The 19,735-nt window shown below is 39.7% G+C and overlaps 2 protein-coding genes across 4 annotated transcripts in view; one reads left to right on the top strand and one right to left on the bottom strand.

Moving 5' to 3' along the window:
• eys (eyes shut homolog) overlaps nt 1-6,861 on the top strand; it is a 191,395-nt gene extending 184,534 nt beyond the window's left edge. Inside the window, exons 47-51 of the mRNA XM_042010299.1 lie at nt 843-987; nt 2,816-2,990; nt 3,153-3,325; nt 3,442-3,603; nt 5,621-6,861. Coding sequence (XP_041866233.1) covers nt 843-987; nt 2,816-2,990; nt 3,153-3,325; nt 3,442-3,603; nt 5,621-6,816 — 1,851 coding nt within the window. The 3' untranslated portion in view covers nt 6,817-6,861. The remainder of the gene's footprint in view (nt 1-842; nt 988-2,815; nt 2,991-3,152; nt 3,326-3,441; nt 3,604-5,620) is intronic.
• Nucleotides 6,862-7,344: 483 nt separating this feature from the next.
• On the bottom strand, nt 7,345-17,820 carry phf3 (PHD finger protein 3). 3 transcript variants are annotated; one of them, XM_042010287.1, is made up of 16 exons: nt 17,720-17,820; nt 16,492-16,742; nt 15,776-15,892; nt 13,984-15,304; nt 13,597-13,873; nt 13,143-13,194; nt 12,502-12,622; nt 12,238-12,394; nt 12,031-12,147; nt 11,407-11,529; nt 11,145-11,289; nt 10,861-11,047; nt 10,635-10,782; nt 10,199-10,288; nt 9,805-10,000; nt 7,345-9,700 (listed from the first exon to the last, which is right to left on the bottom strand). In XM_042010287.1, exons 2-16 carry the CDS (start codon nt 16,724-16,726, stop codon nt 7,941-7,943), a joined length of 5,046 nt encoding a protein of 1,681 aa, XP_041866221.1. In that variant the 5' UTR covers nt 16,727-16,742; nt 17,720-17,820; the 3' UTR covers nt 7,345-7,940. The 3 variants fall into 3 exon arrangements, with proteins under 3 accessions (XP_041866221.1, XP_041866223.1, XP_041866222.1); XM_042010289.1 differs by having other exon boundaries at nt 13,606-13,873; XM_042010288.1 differs by having other exon boundaries at nt 16,492-16,738.
• Nucleotides 17,821-19,735: the final 1,915 nt, after the last annotated feature.

The following is a 19,735-nucleotide window of genomic DNA, read 5'->3' as shown; positions in this document are numbered from 1 at the left end:
TTCAGCCTTTTTCTTGCGAGGACTGAATGATTGCTTGTTTTCAGCCTTCTGAAAACCTCTGGCATGAAACAGTCTCAGATGAAACCCGAACTCTCTGGTTACGCTCCGCTCTAAAGATATGATAAAGTACCACTGCCTGATGCTCAACATCAATTCATTTCAGATATTTTATTTTAGATTGAATGAGACTCATCTTTGTCATTTTTTGGATTAAGGACAAGTACAGCTAACTTTAAAGCAGTATCAGACTGCAAATAGATATAAAACTGCATACACAGATGAAGTATTTTAAAGGTTGAATAATAGACCAACTCTTTCCACCCACTCATTCAACTTTTCTTTCCTTTGTCACTTGACTTTAGAATGTACAAAGTTAGTATATACTCTGCAAATAAACTCAATAAATTATAAATGTATCTATCATACTGTTGATAGGAAAGACTGGTATATAGTGACATGTGAGTTGTGAGTTTTCTTGGAATACATCAGGTTTCTTGTACCAAGATATTGTTTTAGTCCAGCTGACAGGTAGAACAGGATGTTTCCATCATCTGAGTGTGGATTTAAAAAAAAGAAAAAGTCAGGCAGTGCGATCATGATAGGACAAGGGTCGATATCCCTGGTGTCTTTAGTGCCTAGAGAAGTCTGTTTAGAGGCAAAAGCATGTAAGAATATTAACTACTCTGAGTAATAAGTGTGCACAGACGGAAAAACTGTGATAACTTCAAGGTCGTGCATTTTCTCAGCTTTGGCAGGTTGTTAAATAAATTGTGCTCCCACTCTGACGCCTACAGATGTAAGATTCAGGCTTGAATATTGACATTTTACTATGTCTTCCTCAGGTTGACGGCCAACGTAACAGAACAGGATTTTCTCCTGGACCTCTGGTGGGCCTCAATGTTTTCAACCAGCTTTTTGTAGGTGGATATAATGAGTACACCCCTGAACTACTGCCACTTGGCTCCAGGTTCCGTCATGGCTTTCAGGGTAAGGCTGCTATGGCTTTATTACAGCCAAACACTGCAATCTGCAGGAAGAGCGCTGGGGCTTGGAGTTCCTCCCAGGATCCCTGTGTTGTTGTTTTTTTTTTTTTTGTTTGTTTGTTTTTTTTTTTGCAAGCAAAGGGGAAAGTGTGTAATGAAAAGGGAGTTACAGGCTTTGAGGTTGATTGTATCTGCACTCTGTAATTGCCTCACACCCTATACAGTGTGTTGTGTGTAAATTCATTCCACCGCTGATAAGTCTCTCGAACAAGAGTGCTATCCAAATAATCTTTGTCATCATCAACATCATTTATGCTTTCTCCCAGGTGACCTCATGTAGCAATGGATTTTGGAGTGCATTCATTGTGCCTGCTAATGTGCGAAGCTGTGAGGGGAAAAAAATGTCATAACTGTAATGATGACAACAGCTATGAATATTATCATAACCATATTCGGCAGTCTGTGCACCACAGCAATGAAGCTTGTTATTATAAAATGTCATGGCAGATCCATTTGAGGTGAACAAAAGCTTTTTATTCATAAGTACTAGAGTGATTTGTGTGTTTGCTTATTTATCAAGAATTCATTTTTCGGCTCACCAAATAAACCTTCAAAAATCAAATCAGTCACACTAAAGCATTAGTTTGCTGTATCAGACTGTCACAGTCACCTGTTCTGGTAAGGACTACCTGAGCAGGGCCACACTGGTGGAACCATAACCTTTCTACTCAGCCTGTAATGAGAACTCATGAGCGTCTAATCAGATCTGTGTGACCTTCCTCGAGCTCTAATCAAGATGACTGGCAGTGAACACACTGATAATACACTTCAGTCCCAGCTATCAACAGATCCACACTCCCCTGTGGAAAGGTGGAAAGGGAAGCTGTGTGACTACAGGGCAAAAAAAAAAAAAAAATCACTTGCTCAATTGATGCTGTTGATCAAATAACCAGAAATGGAGAAGTTTGTGTTTATTCATCTTGCTGATAAAACTAGTCTGATTTACTAAAACATCTTGAGGGTAATTTTCCTTAAGAGCCCCATTCATGTTTTTTTGAAGATTGCAACAAGAAAATGGTAGAAAAAAACTACTTTTTTTCTTCTATAATTGCTAAATTAGCTCCTTGAGTTTTTTTGGTTCTCCTGCATGGTTTGATGTGGACACACATATTTAGATCAAAATGAACCATCTTTTCTAATATTCCTTGTGAATCTGCTTTTTGACAGTCTGTGTTTGCAGCACAACCATCACTTGAGTCTGCCAAGCAGACAACATCATGCCATGAATATTCATGAATGAGCTTGACATTTCCCCTGCATCCTGTTTATGCCAATGACTAATGCAGCGGAGAGAAGGGAGTCTGCATGTGCAGATGACTGCAAGAGGTTGTGTTCAGGCCTTATATTTATAGAAGGCCCGGTGCTCTGGAAGTGCAGGCCAAAGCAAATATTGTCTTGATAAAATTGAATTATGATAGCAGAAAGCAAATATGATGAGGGAGATGGTGGATAACAGATGGAGGGAGGACTTGGATTTAAAAACTTAAGCATCTTGGTTGGGAACTATAGAGACTGCAGAGTTTTTAATTTCATCAAATTCAAGAGTTAGCATTTGATTCAGACTGGTGGATTTAAGTTTTTAAAGTTCTGTGGTGTCACGTGTCGCTTTAAACAACCATTAGCTACATTCATTTCAAGCATTATGCACATTGTGAGAGATGGAAAAACAAGGTCTCCTTTAAGTTTGTATTTGACTACTTTCAATCTACAATGAAGTCTGTATCAGAGAAGTAAAATATTTCCCATCGACATCAGTGTTTGTTCTTCCCTAGGGTGTATTTTTGATGTACAGTTTCGGACTAAAAGTGATCGAAAGTTTCAAGCACTGGGGCAGCCCCTGGGTCACCCAGCCTTCGGGCGCAGTGTGGGTCAATGTGGAGTCGACCCCTGTGTTCATGTGCACTGCAGGAATGGAGGGAATTGTGTGGACTCTGGCTCATCTGTGTAGTAAGTGAAAAGTTTGGATTGATTAGTTTAACATACCTATGTGACTTGTGCATTTTGCCAAAAGTTGTGACAAGACATCCATCAGCTACTTAGTTCAACTATAGCAAAAAATGCATGATTGCATTTGCAAGCTTTACACTGTTTGACTTTTCCCATCTGCAGTTGCCAGTGCCCATTTGGATGGAAGGGAGCGCTCTGTACTGAGACCGTGTCTGTGTGTGATGTAGAGCACATCCCTCCTCCTCGCTGTGCTCACGGCTCCACCTGCATCCCTCTACCGACTGGATATACCTGCCTGTGCCCTCTGGGGACAGCAGGACTCCACTGCGAAAAAGGTTGCATTGCTTGAACCTGTCAGCCCTAACTGTATCTCTGAATAGGTTTATTTATCCAAGAAGACACAATCCTCACTATTCAATTATTCAACTGCTACATTGTTTTTCCTGTTCAGCTGTGGCCATTAGTGATCCATTCTTCAGCGCTAACCAGTCTTCATGGATGTCATTCCCACCCATGAGCGTCAGACACAGGATTGTTGTGCAGCTGCAGTTCCAGCCGTTATCACCTGATGGCATCCTTGTCTACATTGCACAGCATCTCGGTGCCAGGGCTGGTGAGGACATTTAAGCATGCAAGATATGCAACAACAACGATAGATGCTGTTTACAGCTGCTGTTCACCATGTAATCATGTATTCTCTGTGTTTTTTCATTGATTATGGTTTTTTATTTATATAAACTGAAATGGGTGCATTTCATTTCATGGCTTTTTCTGAGTCATTTATATACTATTAGATAAATGAATGTGCAGTTGTGCTCACCTTTCTGTACAGCATCATCATTTGTAGTTTCACTGTCCTGTGAAAACCTCTAAACTTTAAAAAGTCAAATCTGAAATATCTCGGAGAAACAAAAGTAAAGCTTATTATTAAGATTTTTTTGTTTTTTTAAGTTGTTTTATGATGTAAAATATTTGGAACGTTGCCAAGGCCAAAGTTCACACAGGACATTTTTCTCCTACTCCTGACCAGCTTTAAGCACCTGATTAGTAGTTTAATGACACCACCATGACATGCCTGCTTTGTGTCTAGTTTTAGCACACGTTTAATAAAGAGTAAGTAGTTGGCTAACACTGTTTCATCATCTAATACTGTTCCCCTATTTTTTTGACTCGCACAGATAATTTTTTTATTTAATTTATAATTTAATTTATTCTACTTTTATTAATCCCAGCTGGGAAATTTTTTTTCTGCATTTAACCCATCTAGTTGCTAGGAGCAGTGGGCTGCCAGATTCCAGCGCCCGGGGAGCAGTTGGGGGTTAAGGGCCTTGCTCAGGGGCCCACAGTGGTTTACCTTGGTTGCCAGCCTGGGGACTTTAACCCAAGTTCTCCAGACCAAAGTCCCCCTCTGTAACCACAAGGCTAGCACTGCCTGTAATCAGACTGAAATATATAAAACATACATGCTTTCCTGACGTCTAAAGAATTGCTGTATCTCCCAAATCAATTGTAATTTGTTTAATTATTAATACATTTTTATTAATATTTTATTTGTATTTATTTATCCATAAATTATGTTAGGAAGGTTTAAATGGGATTAGACCTAAATTCAGTTACTGTAGGGGATACATCACTTGAAATATTGTAGATCTGTTAACATTTATTTTTAATTTTTACCTGTGTGAGTTCCTCCAAATATGTAGAATTATGTGCCACTTGATGCTTGATAATGTATTCATTTTGGTAAAGAAGATGTGGTAAAGTTAATTAGTCACTTATATAAAAAACAAAATGTGCCATTTCTACAAGTGGCCAAATGTTGCTAATCTACACAAACATCATTACTGTGGATGTCTCACTTTATTTTCAGAAGTTATTACAGTCAGAATTAAAGCTTTTGCACAGAGGTGATAAGAAACCCTGGTAGTAACCAAATTTAATACCAAAAGCAGCAACCAACACTGCCATTTTTGCTCAATGACCTGACCAATCAGAGTAGACAGGGTCTTTTGGGAGGCGGGGCCTTAAAGATTGAGAACCTAAAATATTATTATTAAAAAGATATTTAAAAGTGATCCTACAGAAATGTACTGGAATGGAAAATTAATTATGATTCAAAAATACCTGTTAACATATTTCAAAAAGCAGGGCAAAGCTACAAACCTTATCAATAATAGTCTCAGATTCAGAAAGATGTGAAGAAATCTAATTAGACATTATTGTTATTGTATTAGGATGAAAATAGTCTCTAATATGCTTTGAGTAGAAGTCTGAAGGTAAAATTAGCGAAAATGGAACAACTAAAAATTCTATTACAATTTAGTACAAGTACCTAAAATGAATATTTAACAGTGTTGTGCAAAACTGTTCAGTTCATTTCACCATTGGATCCTTCAGAATTCAGACAGGCAGAAAATGCAGCATTAATTGTTCTTATTCTCTGTGAGTTCCTTGTTTCATTCAGAACATTTACCCATTACAGTTGCTCCACAAGTAACATAATTACATAAAATTGTACATGAATATAATTGTTGTTAATTTAGCAGATTAGCATTGCTGTAACCAGCTAAACTGAATTTACAAGAAAAAAAGAAACTTATTAATGAAATGTATCTATCTTTTTGCTACAGGAGATTTCTTCTGTCTCTCCTTGACATCAGGATTTGTTCATCTACGATACAATTTAGGGAATGGTACCCACATCCTGCAGTCAGCTGAGAAAGTGGACTTCCACAGCAGGACCTGGCACACGGTGAAGGCTGGCCGAACTGGTAACCAAGGTTTCCTCAGTCTGGATGACAAGGAAGTTAGAGAGGATGTGGCAGAGGGAATGACCACTCTCGACGTTGCTACTGACATCTTTGTTGGAGGCGTATCCACTCTGAGCTTCGTCTCCCCAGATGCAACTGAAGGGGAGCCAATGAGCTTCACCGGTGGCCTGAGAGAACTTATAATCAACAGTGAAGAACTTGAGCTCACGGAGATGGGAGCTGTTAATGGGGCAAACATAGGAGACTGGGATGGAACAGCCTGCGGGTACAAGGTGTGCCAAAATGGAGGTCGCTGCAGGGTAACAGGAGGCAACTCATACATATGTATATGCCCATTGTTATGGACTGGCTCTGTGTGTAACCAGTCAGTAAGCTGTGTAAACAACACTTGCAGACATGGCTCCCTCTGTGCTCCATCTACTGTCAACTCTTACAGCTGCATATGCCCATTAGGATGGGGAGGGACTTACTGTGAAATGGAAATATCCACAGACACTTTCAAGTTTGTTGGAAATTCTTATGTTAAATACCGAGACCTCAGGTTCAACATAAGAAGCTTAAAATACACACAGGTTTCTTTTAGCCTCTACACAAGTTCCAGTGACGGGTTGATCATGTGGATGGGAAAGGCTGAGCACGAAGACGACGACTACCTTGCTGTTGGACTTGAGAGGGACTATCTAAAAATCATTGTCAATCTTGGAGAGAGACTCTCCATTCCAATAACTTTCAAAAATCTCACACTCTGCTGCAACACATGGCACAACGTGTCTTTATCTCTTACCAGCACAATTATTCAGGTTTTCCTCAACAGTAAAGGGATTCTGTTTGAAGATGTGGATCCATTTGAGCGATATGTAGCCTTAAACTATGGAGGAGTGGTGTACTTTGGAGGGTTTGAATTACACAGAAATGTGTCAGTTGTCACATCTGGTATGTTTTCAAGGGGCTTTGAAGGAAGTCTCAGAAATGTTTATTTGTTTGGAGATAATAAGCCAGTGCTATTTCATAAAAATAGTGAGGGTTTTAATATTTATGATGGCAGGGGAAAATGATGCAGATGAGAGTCCTGGCCTCAACAGAAGCTGAAAATCCCCATCATATGTACAGGTGGTGTTTTGTTTTATGACAACCTGCTAGAAACTCGCCTGTTAGAATAAATGTGTATTGTTTGGCTGTTACATTTTTAGGACACTTAACTAGTTTTCTAACCATTTCTACATTAATAGTGACTCATTTTTCTTTACTATTAGGCTTCGTTTAAAACCGCTTTCTTAAATTTGACTAATTAAATAGTTAACAAGTGAAATAATTATTTGAGTTGTTAAACCTTAACCATTAATTGTAAATGAATGACTTTGCTCTGGCATTTAGCAATATTTTTTTATAGAAATAACTTAGTGTAGGAACATTTTCAAGTCACATAAACCATGTTAAAAAAAGATCTTAACAGTTTAAAACAATCCCCTCACTAAACACAGGAAATTTAAGTTATTCTTTAATTTGTTGCCCAGTTTAAGCTGCATTTCACATTTGATGCATTTACATAAAAAAAATACTAAACCATTTTTTATGATCAACAATTAAAAAAGGATTAGTTTTTATTACCAACTGTACATAAACACACAGTGCAAAGGCACACTTCATCTCTAATGTATATTACAAGCCAAAATGTACAGTTTAACATAAATGTTTATAAAATACTTAAGCAATATATAAGAAATTAAAATTAAAGAAAGGTTCTGTTTATAGCTGCTAAATTGAATATTCATCTGTTACATTCGAGCCAAGATTCTAAAGCTTACTTTCAAAATTTTAACCAAATGGTCCATGCTGTTTATGACCTAAAGACTGGTCGTTTTAAGTTGGTACAGCAGCTCAGTATAAACACGTTATGTACATGTTAAAATGGTTAAACGGGAAAATGCACAAATATTGTCTTTTCTTGGTCCCAATTAAACTTGTCTGGATTAATGATTCCACTGAAATGATAACTCCTTCTGGTTGTACTGTTGATAACATAAAAAGAACCTTCTGTAAGAGATCTGGCATAAAGATGCAGCCTGGTGTTAAAAAAACAAATGACTCCACCTACAGCCAGCGTTCAACGAGCTAAAAGTCTGTAAGAGCACCAGATGGTCTCTAGTTGGGCATTTTTAAAAATAAAAAAAAATCAGGACTAACTGTCTTTTGAACTTCTTCGTCCATTTTCATAGTCTGAGTCCCGCCTATGCCTGTGTCTGTCCTTGTGGCGGCTACTGTGTTCGTCGCTGTGTTGCCTCTCTTTCCTCCTCTCACCGTGCCGGTCGTCTGGGTGGCCGTGGTGCCTGCTCCTCTCCCTGTGCTTGTCGTCATGGCTGTAGTCGTGTTTTTTCTCCCTGTCCCTGTCATGGTGTCGGCTCTTTTTACCGTGATGGGTGTCCCTGTGGTGGCTGTGCTTCCCGTGGTGATCTCTGTCCTCTGAGTTTCGCGGCCTCTCCCAGGGGTCACAGTACTGCTCATCTAAACGTTTGTAGTCCTTGGCCGGGGATGACACTTGGCCAGACGATTCTAACTGACTCTCATGGTACTGGGACTGAAGTCCAGGAGGACTAAGTGAAGAAGTCTCCTGAGTTGTCTGAAGACTAGAACTCTTATCTTCTGTGTTTGGGGTGGAGATAGTGTTTGGAGGCAGGTCAACTGTGACATCCTGGCTGCCAGATACCTGAGGCTGCTGCAGCATAGGGGAAGGTGTTATGCTGTTGTGTACTGGGACAGCTGGCACCTTTACAGAATCATGTTGGGACTCAGAGGATTCTGCATTACATGTAGCTTCAGGAGGATAAAGTATCTGGGTTGCTGCAGCACCAGTCTGGCCCATGCTAGGATCACTTTTTTTACTGGAAAATAATTGAATAGCAGTTTGATTTTGTTCTTCGAGCTTGTGCCTGGCCTCAGAGAGCTGTAGATATCCTTGGTGAAATGGCAAGACCAGATCCTTTCTAGCGCTGCTCAACACAGGAGCCGGTTTAGTATTTGAAGGATCTGGGAGGCTGGCTTTATCCTTTTGTAGCACCATTGTTTTGTCTTCATTCACAGTGGAATATACTGAAGATTTTTTCAATATTCCACTTAAAGGAGGTTTTGAGCTGTTTGTGTGATCTGAACCAGCCTGGGACTCTGACTGCAGCAAAGAATTCCCCTCAGATGTTCCTTTTTCAGTTTCAGACAAAAGGCCAGCATCACTTTTGTTTACAGAGGCAGCATTACCCGGTTCAGAACCAGTTGAAGCTGCTGACAAGCTCGCCAGAAACGCTTCAGTCGACACATCTGGGGGCTTATCTTTCAGTGTGACTGATGCATGATGGGCCACAACCGCAGCGTCTTTTCTCAGCGAATTGTTAGAAGGAGACGCACCAGCTGGATTGGATAGCTCCAGTTCAGCTTTAACAGGTTTAGCTTCTTTCTTCTTGATGACAAAGCGTGGAGCAGCTGCTGACGGACTTTTTGAGTTACCGAATGATGCATCTGTTTTGGGAGCTGGCTGGCTCTTCAGGGCGTCGTTTCCCGTTGTCATAGGTTTATCTCCAAAATGTGGCAGAGGTGGCAATTCTCCACCCCAGCCGACTAACACACCTGGAAGAAAGCGAAGAGGTTTTTGTGGCTCCTGACTGTTGGGTCCCTCTGTTGTAGACGGTTCCTCAAAAGACTCTAAAACAGGATCATCTTCAGTAGTGTCAAGTGGTTTGTTTGCCTCTTTTTTGTGCAAAGGTGTCAACGTAGACAGGAATAATTTCTCGTCCTCTTCAGGTGTTGTGGTAGCTTTTGTTGAAATAGCAACAGGCTTTATTTCAGGTACAATCCTCGCAGATTCGTTCGCGTCCACAGGAAGAAAATCCCTTTTCGGTCTCTGGCGAATAATGAGTCCAAGGAGAAGGTTGGCACGGTTGTTTTCTAAACCTGTCAAATTTAAAGACTGATTAGGTTTCAGAGATTGGAGATGTTGTTTAACTTACAGAGAGCAAATGATTATCTAGGAAAGAAAGGTTTTCTTCTCAGGTTACCTGGCCCATCAAAGGGAACAAGCTGATGGGGAACTTTTTCCGTAGCACCTAAGGGAATGAGATACATGTCCTTCACTTGTTTCAGGTTATTGGACACCACCCCAAAACGCCTACGACTGCTGAAGTAGGCATAAAGAAGAGTATAGGAGATCTCATCTTCTTCTGTCTCAGGGGAGAAGCGAACCAGGCACACCTCCTTTAATAAAACAAAAAGCATGTGTCAGTAAAATCAGCAACTTGCAGACAGGAAGGTTCTGAAATGAAAATGTGAATGTTAACTGCTTGTCATTAACTTCCAGCTACCCTGAGGAATAATTCTTGCAGGTTTGTTCGTGTCCACACAAAAAAAAAAACTGCACATGACTGTTTACTTCTCTTAGAAAAAGCTGAGTACTTTTGTTCCAGTTGCCCGAATTTTCTCCAAGTAGTCCCACACCGTCTGAGGACTTATCCTGCCACCGACCTGGATGCTGTCTGGAAGGTCCTGGTGTGGGAGATCAAGGGTTAGCATGATGTTATCAGACTTTGGGTTCAAAGTACTTAAAAGAACATTTTTTGTGTGTTTCTGGTTCTGTATAAGCAGATCTCTTATTCAATTAAGTCTGAACATTTTTCAAGAAGTGATGTCTGCTGGCTCAGAGTAAATACTGTAACTCCTAAACTGCAAAGACCCCACAGCTCTTAAGTCTAATTCATGTTTCTGATCCGTGTTTTTTTAATCCTGGTACCTGCTTTATATAATGCAACAGCTAAAGCAAACCTTTCTCATTTATTGAGTCTGTTATGTTTAGTAGGGGCATAAAGTTTACAGTGTTCTGTGTCCACTTTACCTCAGTCAAGTTGTCCAAAATGCCCGAGACAGGAAAGGCTTTTGTGACAAGTTTGGCCACAGAGTGCATATGAATGAATCCTCGCCACAGGGACTTCAGGTCAGAAAGGAAAGCAGCCTCTTCATCTCTTCCAGCTACATGATCCGTCCTGTGATGAAACAAATAAAAAGGAGTGAAGAGCCAGGAAAAAAAAGAGTCACACAGAGTATCTGAAATATTTGAATACCGTGTTTCATAGCCTGATTGGGCATTTCGGAAGCTCTCCTCTAAAACGGTGAGGTGTAGGTCATCATCGATTGCAGGTGGCGTTGTGCTCCTTGTCTCTTCTGTTTTGGTAGACTGCCTCCGAACCACTGTGGTAGCAACTTTGACCACTTTGGTTGGTGCTTCGTCCACAGGCGGTGCCATACGACCTTATGGAAAGGAAGAATACATGGCCACATGTCGGTATTTAAGGATGATGGCTTACTGAGAGAATAGATGCTTTTTCCCCCTCACGACGGGGCTTACCTGTGCAGATTTTGCAGTGTAGGTCGAACAGGTGAGATTTGTGTTGGCTTGTAGTGTCCTTCTCCACCTTGGTATTTTCTGCTTTCTTCTCTGGGGTTTTTGGAGGTTCTACTGGGACTTCAGTCACTCTGGGAAGAGGTTCAAGCTAAAAGGAAGAAAAATACAGAAGCTAATGTAGTCTCCCTACCTCCTTTTTTTTCTTTAATTTATCAGATTTTTCATTAAAAAAAAATAAAGAAATAAAAAATAATTTGAACCTTACCTCTATAGGGTCTGGTGCTTTCACTGGTTCCTGACTCTCAATCTCAATTTCACCTTTGTGCGTGATCTTAGTGATGGGCCGTCTCTCTGCCTCCCGCTGCTCTTTTTCAATCATCTCAATTGTCTGAAAAATTAGGAATGAATTCATTTTCAGATGGCAACTGAGAATTTCATATACCAATCCTCTAGAAAACAACAAAAAAAGGTCCAAATATTTAGTAGACATTCTTGTTTAGTTTTACTTTTATCCGAAAATGAGTCACTATGTGAGCAGACATTGTGACCAAAGCATCGTCCTTTTTGGGTTTAAATGGTCATCTGTGCCGTATGACATAAAAACAGTATTTAGCTAGACAGATCAGAGGGGGGAAAATAGCTGTGAATTCTCATTCTAAGAAAAATTATAAACAAAGATGACAAGTCATATTAAGTTTCAATATCAAATATTTAATTTACAGCTAATAAGAGAGGGTGGGAGGAGTCTGGCTAGGCCATTGTAGCCAATCAGAGAACGGTATTGCTTAAAGGAAACTGCTTCCCTTGTTTCCATTCATGCAAAATATTTTTAAATGCGCTGTAACTTGCACTCCACTAGCATTTCACAGGAACTTTGAGCATCACTTACATGTCTGTTCTCTCTTTGTCGCCAAGCAGCCAACTCTTTAGAGGCCAGCTCCTCAGGACTCATGCGAATGAGGTTACCAGGAGAAATTTCCCCCTTGAGAACCCTCTTAAAGAGAATCTGTGAAATATAAATTGAAATTAAAATTAAACCATGTTTACAATATAAATTCAAGAATATGCATCATGCATGATATAAAAATTAACTTACATTATTTTTCGTATCTTTGAGGTTAAACATTAAGCTTCTGTACTTGTTCTTGTATTTATTGTCAGTGTCTTTATACAGATGAAACAGCTCTCTCTCTGTTTTCTTGGCAACTTCAGAGGCCCTCTCCACTGAGATGTTCAAGTCAGACTCCTTCAACCTAGAATGCAGAAAGCATCACATTTGGTGTGGATGAGTTTTCTGAGGTAAAGCAAACAGAGTATTGTTCACATGACTATTAATTACCTTTACCCATGAAATACTGACCTTTGTATGAGGATTTCTTTGAGAGAATCACGCACATTTCGCCTGATTGCCTCCACAGAAACAGGTTTCTTTGAAGCCAAAGATGGAGCCCTACTTTTCATCTCATGTTTTGGGTGATTACCTGTGAGGACAGAACAATATTATCAGCAGTTGTGTGATAACAGACTTATAACAAATAAATACTCAATAAGACAAAGAAAAAAATGCTTATAACTTAATTTGGTATTGTGTATGTATGAGATGACAGGGCAAATCCTCCTCTTTTAGACTAATAAAAGATAGAAAATGAGGCATTTGGTGGACACAAGAAAAACCTTTTGCATCAATTTTAAGCGCCACCTCTCTATCTCTCTCTAATGTTCAAGCATTATCTGAAACTCCCACAACATATAAACAGTTGCATCTGGACTTTATTTGGTTTCTGATCACTTCAGAAGAGAAAGTCATTTACAACTTTTGTTGTAAAAGAAAGAAAGAAAGGCAGACAGACAGACAGTTACAGAAAACATAACCTCCGCCTTGGCGTAGTAATGTAAGGACACTGAACCGCAAACCCAGTCTGGTCTCAAGCTCAACATGTTATTAACAAGAACACAAGACAAGAGTAAACATATTTTTACATTCACAGATGCCAAAAGTACCTGCTTTATGAGCTGCTTCTTTGACATCTGTGGAGTGCCTCCTTTCTTGATCCTATTTTAGATTAAAAGTAAAAAAGTGATTACACAGTTTATGTTCATCATGAAGGCAGAAAGTAACAAAAAGTACAATTTCAAAGTCAAAAGTTATTAATCGTTACAACTTCCAAGCCAATAAAAATATATAAGTTGAGTTCTGATAAGTTGTGATTTTTTTTTTTTTTTTTTTTTAAGTAGAAATGATATTAAGTGCATCACATTAACCACACACCCATGTGCACACCTCTTGTACAGCCAAAGTAAAAACAAAAAGAACAAACCATTGTACAGTGGAAACAGTGGTTATGATTAATATCAGAAGATGAAAAAGCTGGGGGAACAAATAATATATTCTTTGTAAAAAATTAACACAAAAATAAATAAATAAATCAATTTTGAACTAAAAGCTCCCACTTACCTTTCTTACTGGTCTGACACCCCCTGAGGCGAGTGTCTGGGAGGATCCAGGACGAGGCTTATGATGCAGCTTATGATCTTGTGTGTCAGTCTTTTCGTGAACTTCTGGTTTGGCTGCTACTGGGGCCTCAGGCTCCACCTTCTTGCTTTCTTCATCGCAGCATTTTAAACAGACGTACATCTGGTCTTCCTCCTCCATTTCACGGACTTTGGCCAGGTCGAGACCAACGCAATCACCGTGGAACCAGTCATCACAGCGGCCACAGCCCACCATGAACCTTAACAAGACACGGCTATTGTTAAAAGGTGCATTTTGTAATGAGAACATGCGACAGAAATATAGTTCCTTTTTTCAGTAAAAATAATCTAGGTGTAGAGCAACACTTACATGTTATTGTGATGTTTTTTGCAAAGACCACAACAGTTGTTTCCATCCCATACGCTCTCAGTGTTCGCGGGTTGCTCCTCAGCAGTTTCCTTCTTCGCAGCGGGAGCGTTATCTGGAACAAACAGCTGCGGCTCATCCACAGAGATGCTTCGTGCATTTTTACTTTTCTGCCTTTGAAGAATCTTTTCCAGTTTTTTTAGTTTGAACTTTTCCTGTGCTCCCTCTTGAGGGCCTTTTAGAGAATTGCTTGGATGACTTTGTGCCTGGTGAGCGGGTTCAACTTTGGAGCTGTGATGAGGATTATTTTGTTTGGCTGGTCCCTGCTGATCACCAGCACGGTTGCCAGGGGACAGGCCTTTTTTTGCCACATAGCTTGGCCTACTTGGTGACTTTGGCTTCAATTTTGCATCCCCTGCACCGTGCACCTTTTGCACTTTAGCAGCATGCTCTATTTGAGTGTTCTCTGCAGGTCTTTTCAAAGGTAAAACATCTTGTTTATCCTTTAGAGATTTCAGTTTGTGTGCGTCTCTGCTTTGGAGGACTTTGGATGGCTTGTTTTGGGATACTTCATGCTCCTTAATCATGTTGCTTGTTTTACACATAACCAAGTCCTTGCTCTTGTTCGACGTCACTCCCTGTTTAGACTTGACCTGTGTTTTGGCTACAGTCGATTGCTTTTCTTTGCCATCAGGGTTATTACTAACAGTAACCGAATTATTCTCGTTGCCCTGTGCATGTTCTGCACCATCTTTTTCTTCACTGACTGCCTTTCCTGGAACACTCCGATCATCGTGTTTTGTCTCTAGTGTGCTGGATGCCTCCATTGAAGTCCCATTGGAGGTCTGCACATCATTGGGGTTCACATAAGGTCCCAGCCCATGAGCTGCATCATCAGCAGAGCTCTTCTCAGTTCCATCCATCTCTGCCACACTGTCTGGTATGGGATTCTCTACAGGGACACTATCATCTGGCAGGATGGCCAAACCAATATCGCCAGTATAAGAAAAACTGTTATCAAAGCACACAGACTGGCTTGCGTCGACGCCTTGCATGTAAGAAGGTCCTGGAAGCAATTCAATCTTAAATCCTCCAATTGTGACCGTCAGTCGTCTCAATACAACCGTAGGGTTCAGCCATAGTTCGTCATCAAGATCATTAATGTTAATGCGCCCTCCCAGAGTCAATTCTTTCTTCAGCTGTGCACCTTTAACACCTTTCTCAATAAGAAATGACCTGCTTAGTCTGTTGGCTGGTTTCTTTCTTGGTCGTCCTCGGATTAAAGTGTTGGTAGACATCCTGGGCTGTTGGTCACCTCTACATTCTGTTGAGAAAGAGCGAAACAAGAAAATAGGCTGTTAGGCGATTAAAACGTACTTAATGGGAAATTAATAACATGTATTTTACTTTGTAATATGCTAAATTTTACTCTTTTTTTTCTATGCAAATACACTCCACACAAATAGTTAATTAATACATGGCAAGCCTATCCCTTGAAGAATGTGGCCTTGTGGGCAACCCCGGCTGTTTCACAGTGTTTGTCAGAAATGGATTCCATGTGAAAATGACAGATGAGACTGGAGAGCAAATTTCCTTCCTGATTTGTATTGAAATAATCAAACGATGGTGTGGTCTATTAGCACAGCCAGATGTAAAGTAAAGTGGATTATGAGTCTAATTATACACCGACTTGCTCTTGAACTTTTTTAAGCCATGTTAAAGGAAATTGTGTTAGCACAGTGTTACCACTTTAACTTTGACAGGCCTAAGTGGTATTAAATAAGCAGCCACTTACGGTAGCCTAAACTGCCTCGATACTTCTTTTGCTTGCCGATGATTCGCTTAACTTGTGAGGTCTCTGCAGGACTAACTTCACTGTTGAGGCCTGCAGGTGCTGAACCAGTATCTGGACCTGCAAAAGCCAAAAGAGAAAAAAATCATTTACCTTTAATACAATGTAAGGTGCAGGTAGGACAGAAAATAATTTTAAACGCTTGTACATTAAGATTAATGACAGCCAAAATAGCCTATTGTTTGAAAATGGTACTCAATGTTGTTCATTTACTGTTTGCTTTATCTTTGTAATTAAAGTATAAAAAAACTAAACCATGGCTCAAATGCTTAAAAGATCCTTTGGATGTGACATCTGATACGGTTAACACTGGTATTACAGGGTTTGAGTACACACAGCTGTTTAATTTTAACTGAGAACTTTCTCAGTATGTCCCAGTGTAAGGAGATCCACTGAGTTAAAACTCAACTAAGCAAAACCAGCATATAGACAATGCTCTGCCGATGAATAATGTCAGAGAGGTCTATTTTTGTCCTCATCAAGTTCTTCAGTTAAATTTTGATCACCTTTTTTATACAGCCTCATGAAATATTAACAAACATTAGTTGTTTTTTTTTTTTTTTTTTTTTTTTTTGTTGTTTTGTTTTGGCTTTTATTACAATCTGACAAACAAATCTACACTCTGACATTTGTGCCCACTCTTTTGTTGGAGGACATACTTGCCGAACCAGCAATCTGAAAAGCAGGGTCTTCATTGTCCAGCAGGCTGAATTGAGCGCTTGCACATCCAAACATGGGATCTTTGTCACTGAGCATGTTCTTCAGTGAATCTTCCAGTTTGAGTCCTGCCCCAAACTCATTACTGGCTTCACAATCCAAATTTTGACCAATTATCAGAGAGTCATCCAACTGGTCACTGGGTATTAAATGGTTAAAGGTGTCCACAATATCCATGAATGCTGCTGCCTACCTGAATCAAAACAACACAGACAGAACAGAGGAGTAGCATAATAACCCATTATTAATGGAGAAAAAGCTGTCAATACCCCTTCAAAGTAATGATCAAGTATCACAACCATCATCACTGTGCATTTGATGGGGCCTGGAACTGTGATCTATTATAAAAATATTATAATAATAATAATAATAATGTGATTTTTGATAGCCTAAACTTTTTCCTCTGGGATGCCTTCATCAGTTGATTGGCTGTCCAACGTAGCATCTTCACCATTTCCATGAGTGGCTTGTGTTTACAAAACTAAAACTTAATCGCACACTGCCAACGACTTGGGGTATATATTTGTACGAGTACGGATGAACTCTTCCTGTAGCTAAATTGGGAAATATTTCTAACGGGGGATGACCGAAGTTGGCCCGCAGTGCTTTTAATTTTATTGCCGCAACGTCTACACCACCTCAAACAGGCCATAAGTAAACAATCTACGCAACATAATTACACATTTAAAACACAAAACACTAAGGGAAACTAAATTCAACTCATTTAGCTAAACATATTAAACACTGGGTTTATGAGTGGAGGGTTTGCCAAAGAGCTAGTGCTAATGCTAACGTTGCAAGGCTGCTAACAACAACTGCTGCAGAACGCCATCATGTAGCATGCTAACACCAAGTTATGAAATAACTTACTGTACAACGTAACGCCCTCTTTTAAATTTGATCGCCGCATCTAACTATGAAGTTTGCAGCATCATTCATTTGAAATAACAAATGTAAATATGGTGCACAACATGTGTAAATATTTAGCGAGACAATTCTATGCTAACTTTGTAATACGGGCAAGCTATATGGCTTCAGCACGGGCCCTGGATACCAAGTTTGTTTTGTTGCCTGCGTGCTGTTAGCGGGCTTTAGATGGTGACACCCACGTGCATCTGCTGTCACATTTGCAGATCAGATATTAAGATATATTTGTCTTAAAATTCTCACCTCTCAGTTACTGTGTTTCTGTCCCACTCGTGTAAGGTTACATACTAGCACAGCTGCTCCCAATAACTTCCTCCAACTCGGCCGTCAATCGTCCCGCTGCTGCAAAGGCACTGACGGGACTATAAGTCACGTGGTTTCTGTTTACGGGTAGCGTAGCAGCTGATCCTACAAATAAAGCGAACATTTACCACATTTTTCTTTCTGCTTTTTCACTTCATTATTAAAATCGAGTACGATAGCAAACTGTGTTGATAGTGTATCTTTTCTTTGACATTTTCAGAAAATTAGTCATAGGTCCAAACTCAAGAAGAAAAACCCTACTAAATCATTTGACAGAATTCCAAAGAATTTGATTCTTTCACAATGAGAAAGAATATAAGTAGAAAAAAAAGTTTGCTGTAAATTTAGAAAAGGACCCAACAAACTTATTAGGAAGGGTTACCAGGAAAATGCATTTTCTCAGAGAAAAAACACATAGCAGAGAAGTTGTATCCTGGTGAAGGAACCAACTCCAAGGTTTCTGGAACAATGTCCTTTGGGAAGTAAAAAGGTTTGGTCATAATGTACAGTACTATTGACAAAAAATAAATAAGTAAAAGAAAAACGGCATATCAGCCAAAACACCTCATGCCAGCTCCGAAACACTATAGTGAAGGAGCAAACTGGCCTTGTTTTGAAGCCACAGGGCCTGAGCACACCATGCAGTTATTGAGTCATTCATGAATCTGTATATCTAAAGTTAGATGTGAGGCTGTTTGACATCGAAAGTTTGGCTGATATTTGGTCATGCTTCAGGACTACTCTGTTATATTCTGAAATTTATACAGCATTGCATTGTGCATTGCATTCTGTCGATTTGTTGATTATGTTACATTTGTGATATCTGTGAGAGCAAGACCATTTCTTGCTCACACTATACTCTATTTTAGTAACCAGGAATTTCCTGCCAGAGTCAGCTCAGTTTAAGTGAAAAAACAGGAAACATCATGTAAGATCTTACCGATATGGGAACAATCCAGAGAGTTGTAATCATACATCCTTTCTCACAGATGTGGTGACATTTCTGACCAGCTGCATCACCGTGTGGTACGGCAGCTCTACTCTCACGGACCGCAAACGCCTGCAGAGAGTGGTGAAGACTGCATCTAAGATCACCAGGACTCCCCTTCCCTCTCTGCAGAGCATCTACCAGTGCAGAGTCCTCAGGGGAGCTGCCTCCATCATCAAAGACCCCACCCACCCTCAACTTGGACTGTTCACTCACCTCCCCTCAGGCCGTAGGTACAGGAGTATGAAATGCAGACTCAGAAACTCTTTCTTTCCCTCAGCCATCAGACTCCTTAACAGCTAACAGCAGACTGGAGTCTGTAACAATGGACTGTACATTTACACATATTGACTGTTTACATTATCAATGCACCTTATTATTATTATTCAGTATTTGCACATGTATCATACCGTCTACCTCATGACAGTTCTTTTTTTGCACAATTAATCATTCAATGCTGAATGTTGCACAGTTTATGTAGCACGCTGCACATTATGTACATGGATTACTTTACTTTGCTTATATTTTACCTATAGTTTATATTTTATGTTTACTCTTTTGCATACTCTTCTTTAATTAGTCTTCTCTATATACTTTGAATATTTATGGCATTCAGTGTGGACGGCAAAGTAAGAATTTTACTGTACAGGGAAACCTGTTTCCTTACTGTGCATGTGACAATAAACGCTTTGAATCTTTGAACATTTGAATGAAGGTGATTCCTGTCACATACACACAAGTATTTTCAAAAGGTATAAAAGTGTCCAAGAATCTATTGCTTGTCTGTAATGATGTGTATTTCTGTTAAATCCACTAAGAGGCTTCAGAAAACAAGTCTTGACTACTCTTCATAATTTTCCACAACAATCCCCCTAGTTTGTTTGGGGATTTTGTCCAGGTAGAGCTGCAGCCAAAAAACAGTTACATTCAGGATAGATCAATCCATAAATATGTACACAAATCATACA

The sequence above is a fragment of the Melanotaenia boesemani genome, chromosome 16 (assembly GCF_017639745.1).
Source record: "Melanotaenia boesemani isolate fMelBoe1 chromosome 16, fMelBoe1.pri, whole genome shotgun sequence".
Classification (NCBI taxonomy): Eukaryota; Metazoa; Chordata; class Actinopteri; order Atheriniformes; family Melanotaeniidae; genus Melanotaenia; species Melanotaenia boesemani.
Note: the sequence above shows the minus strand (reverse complement) of the source record. Positions and strands in the feature narration are given on the sequence as shown.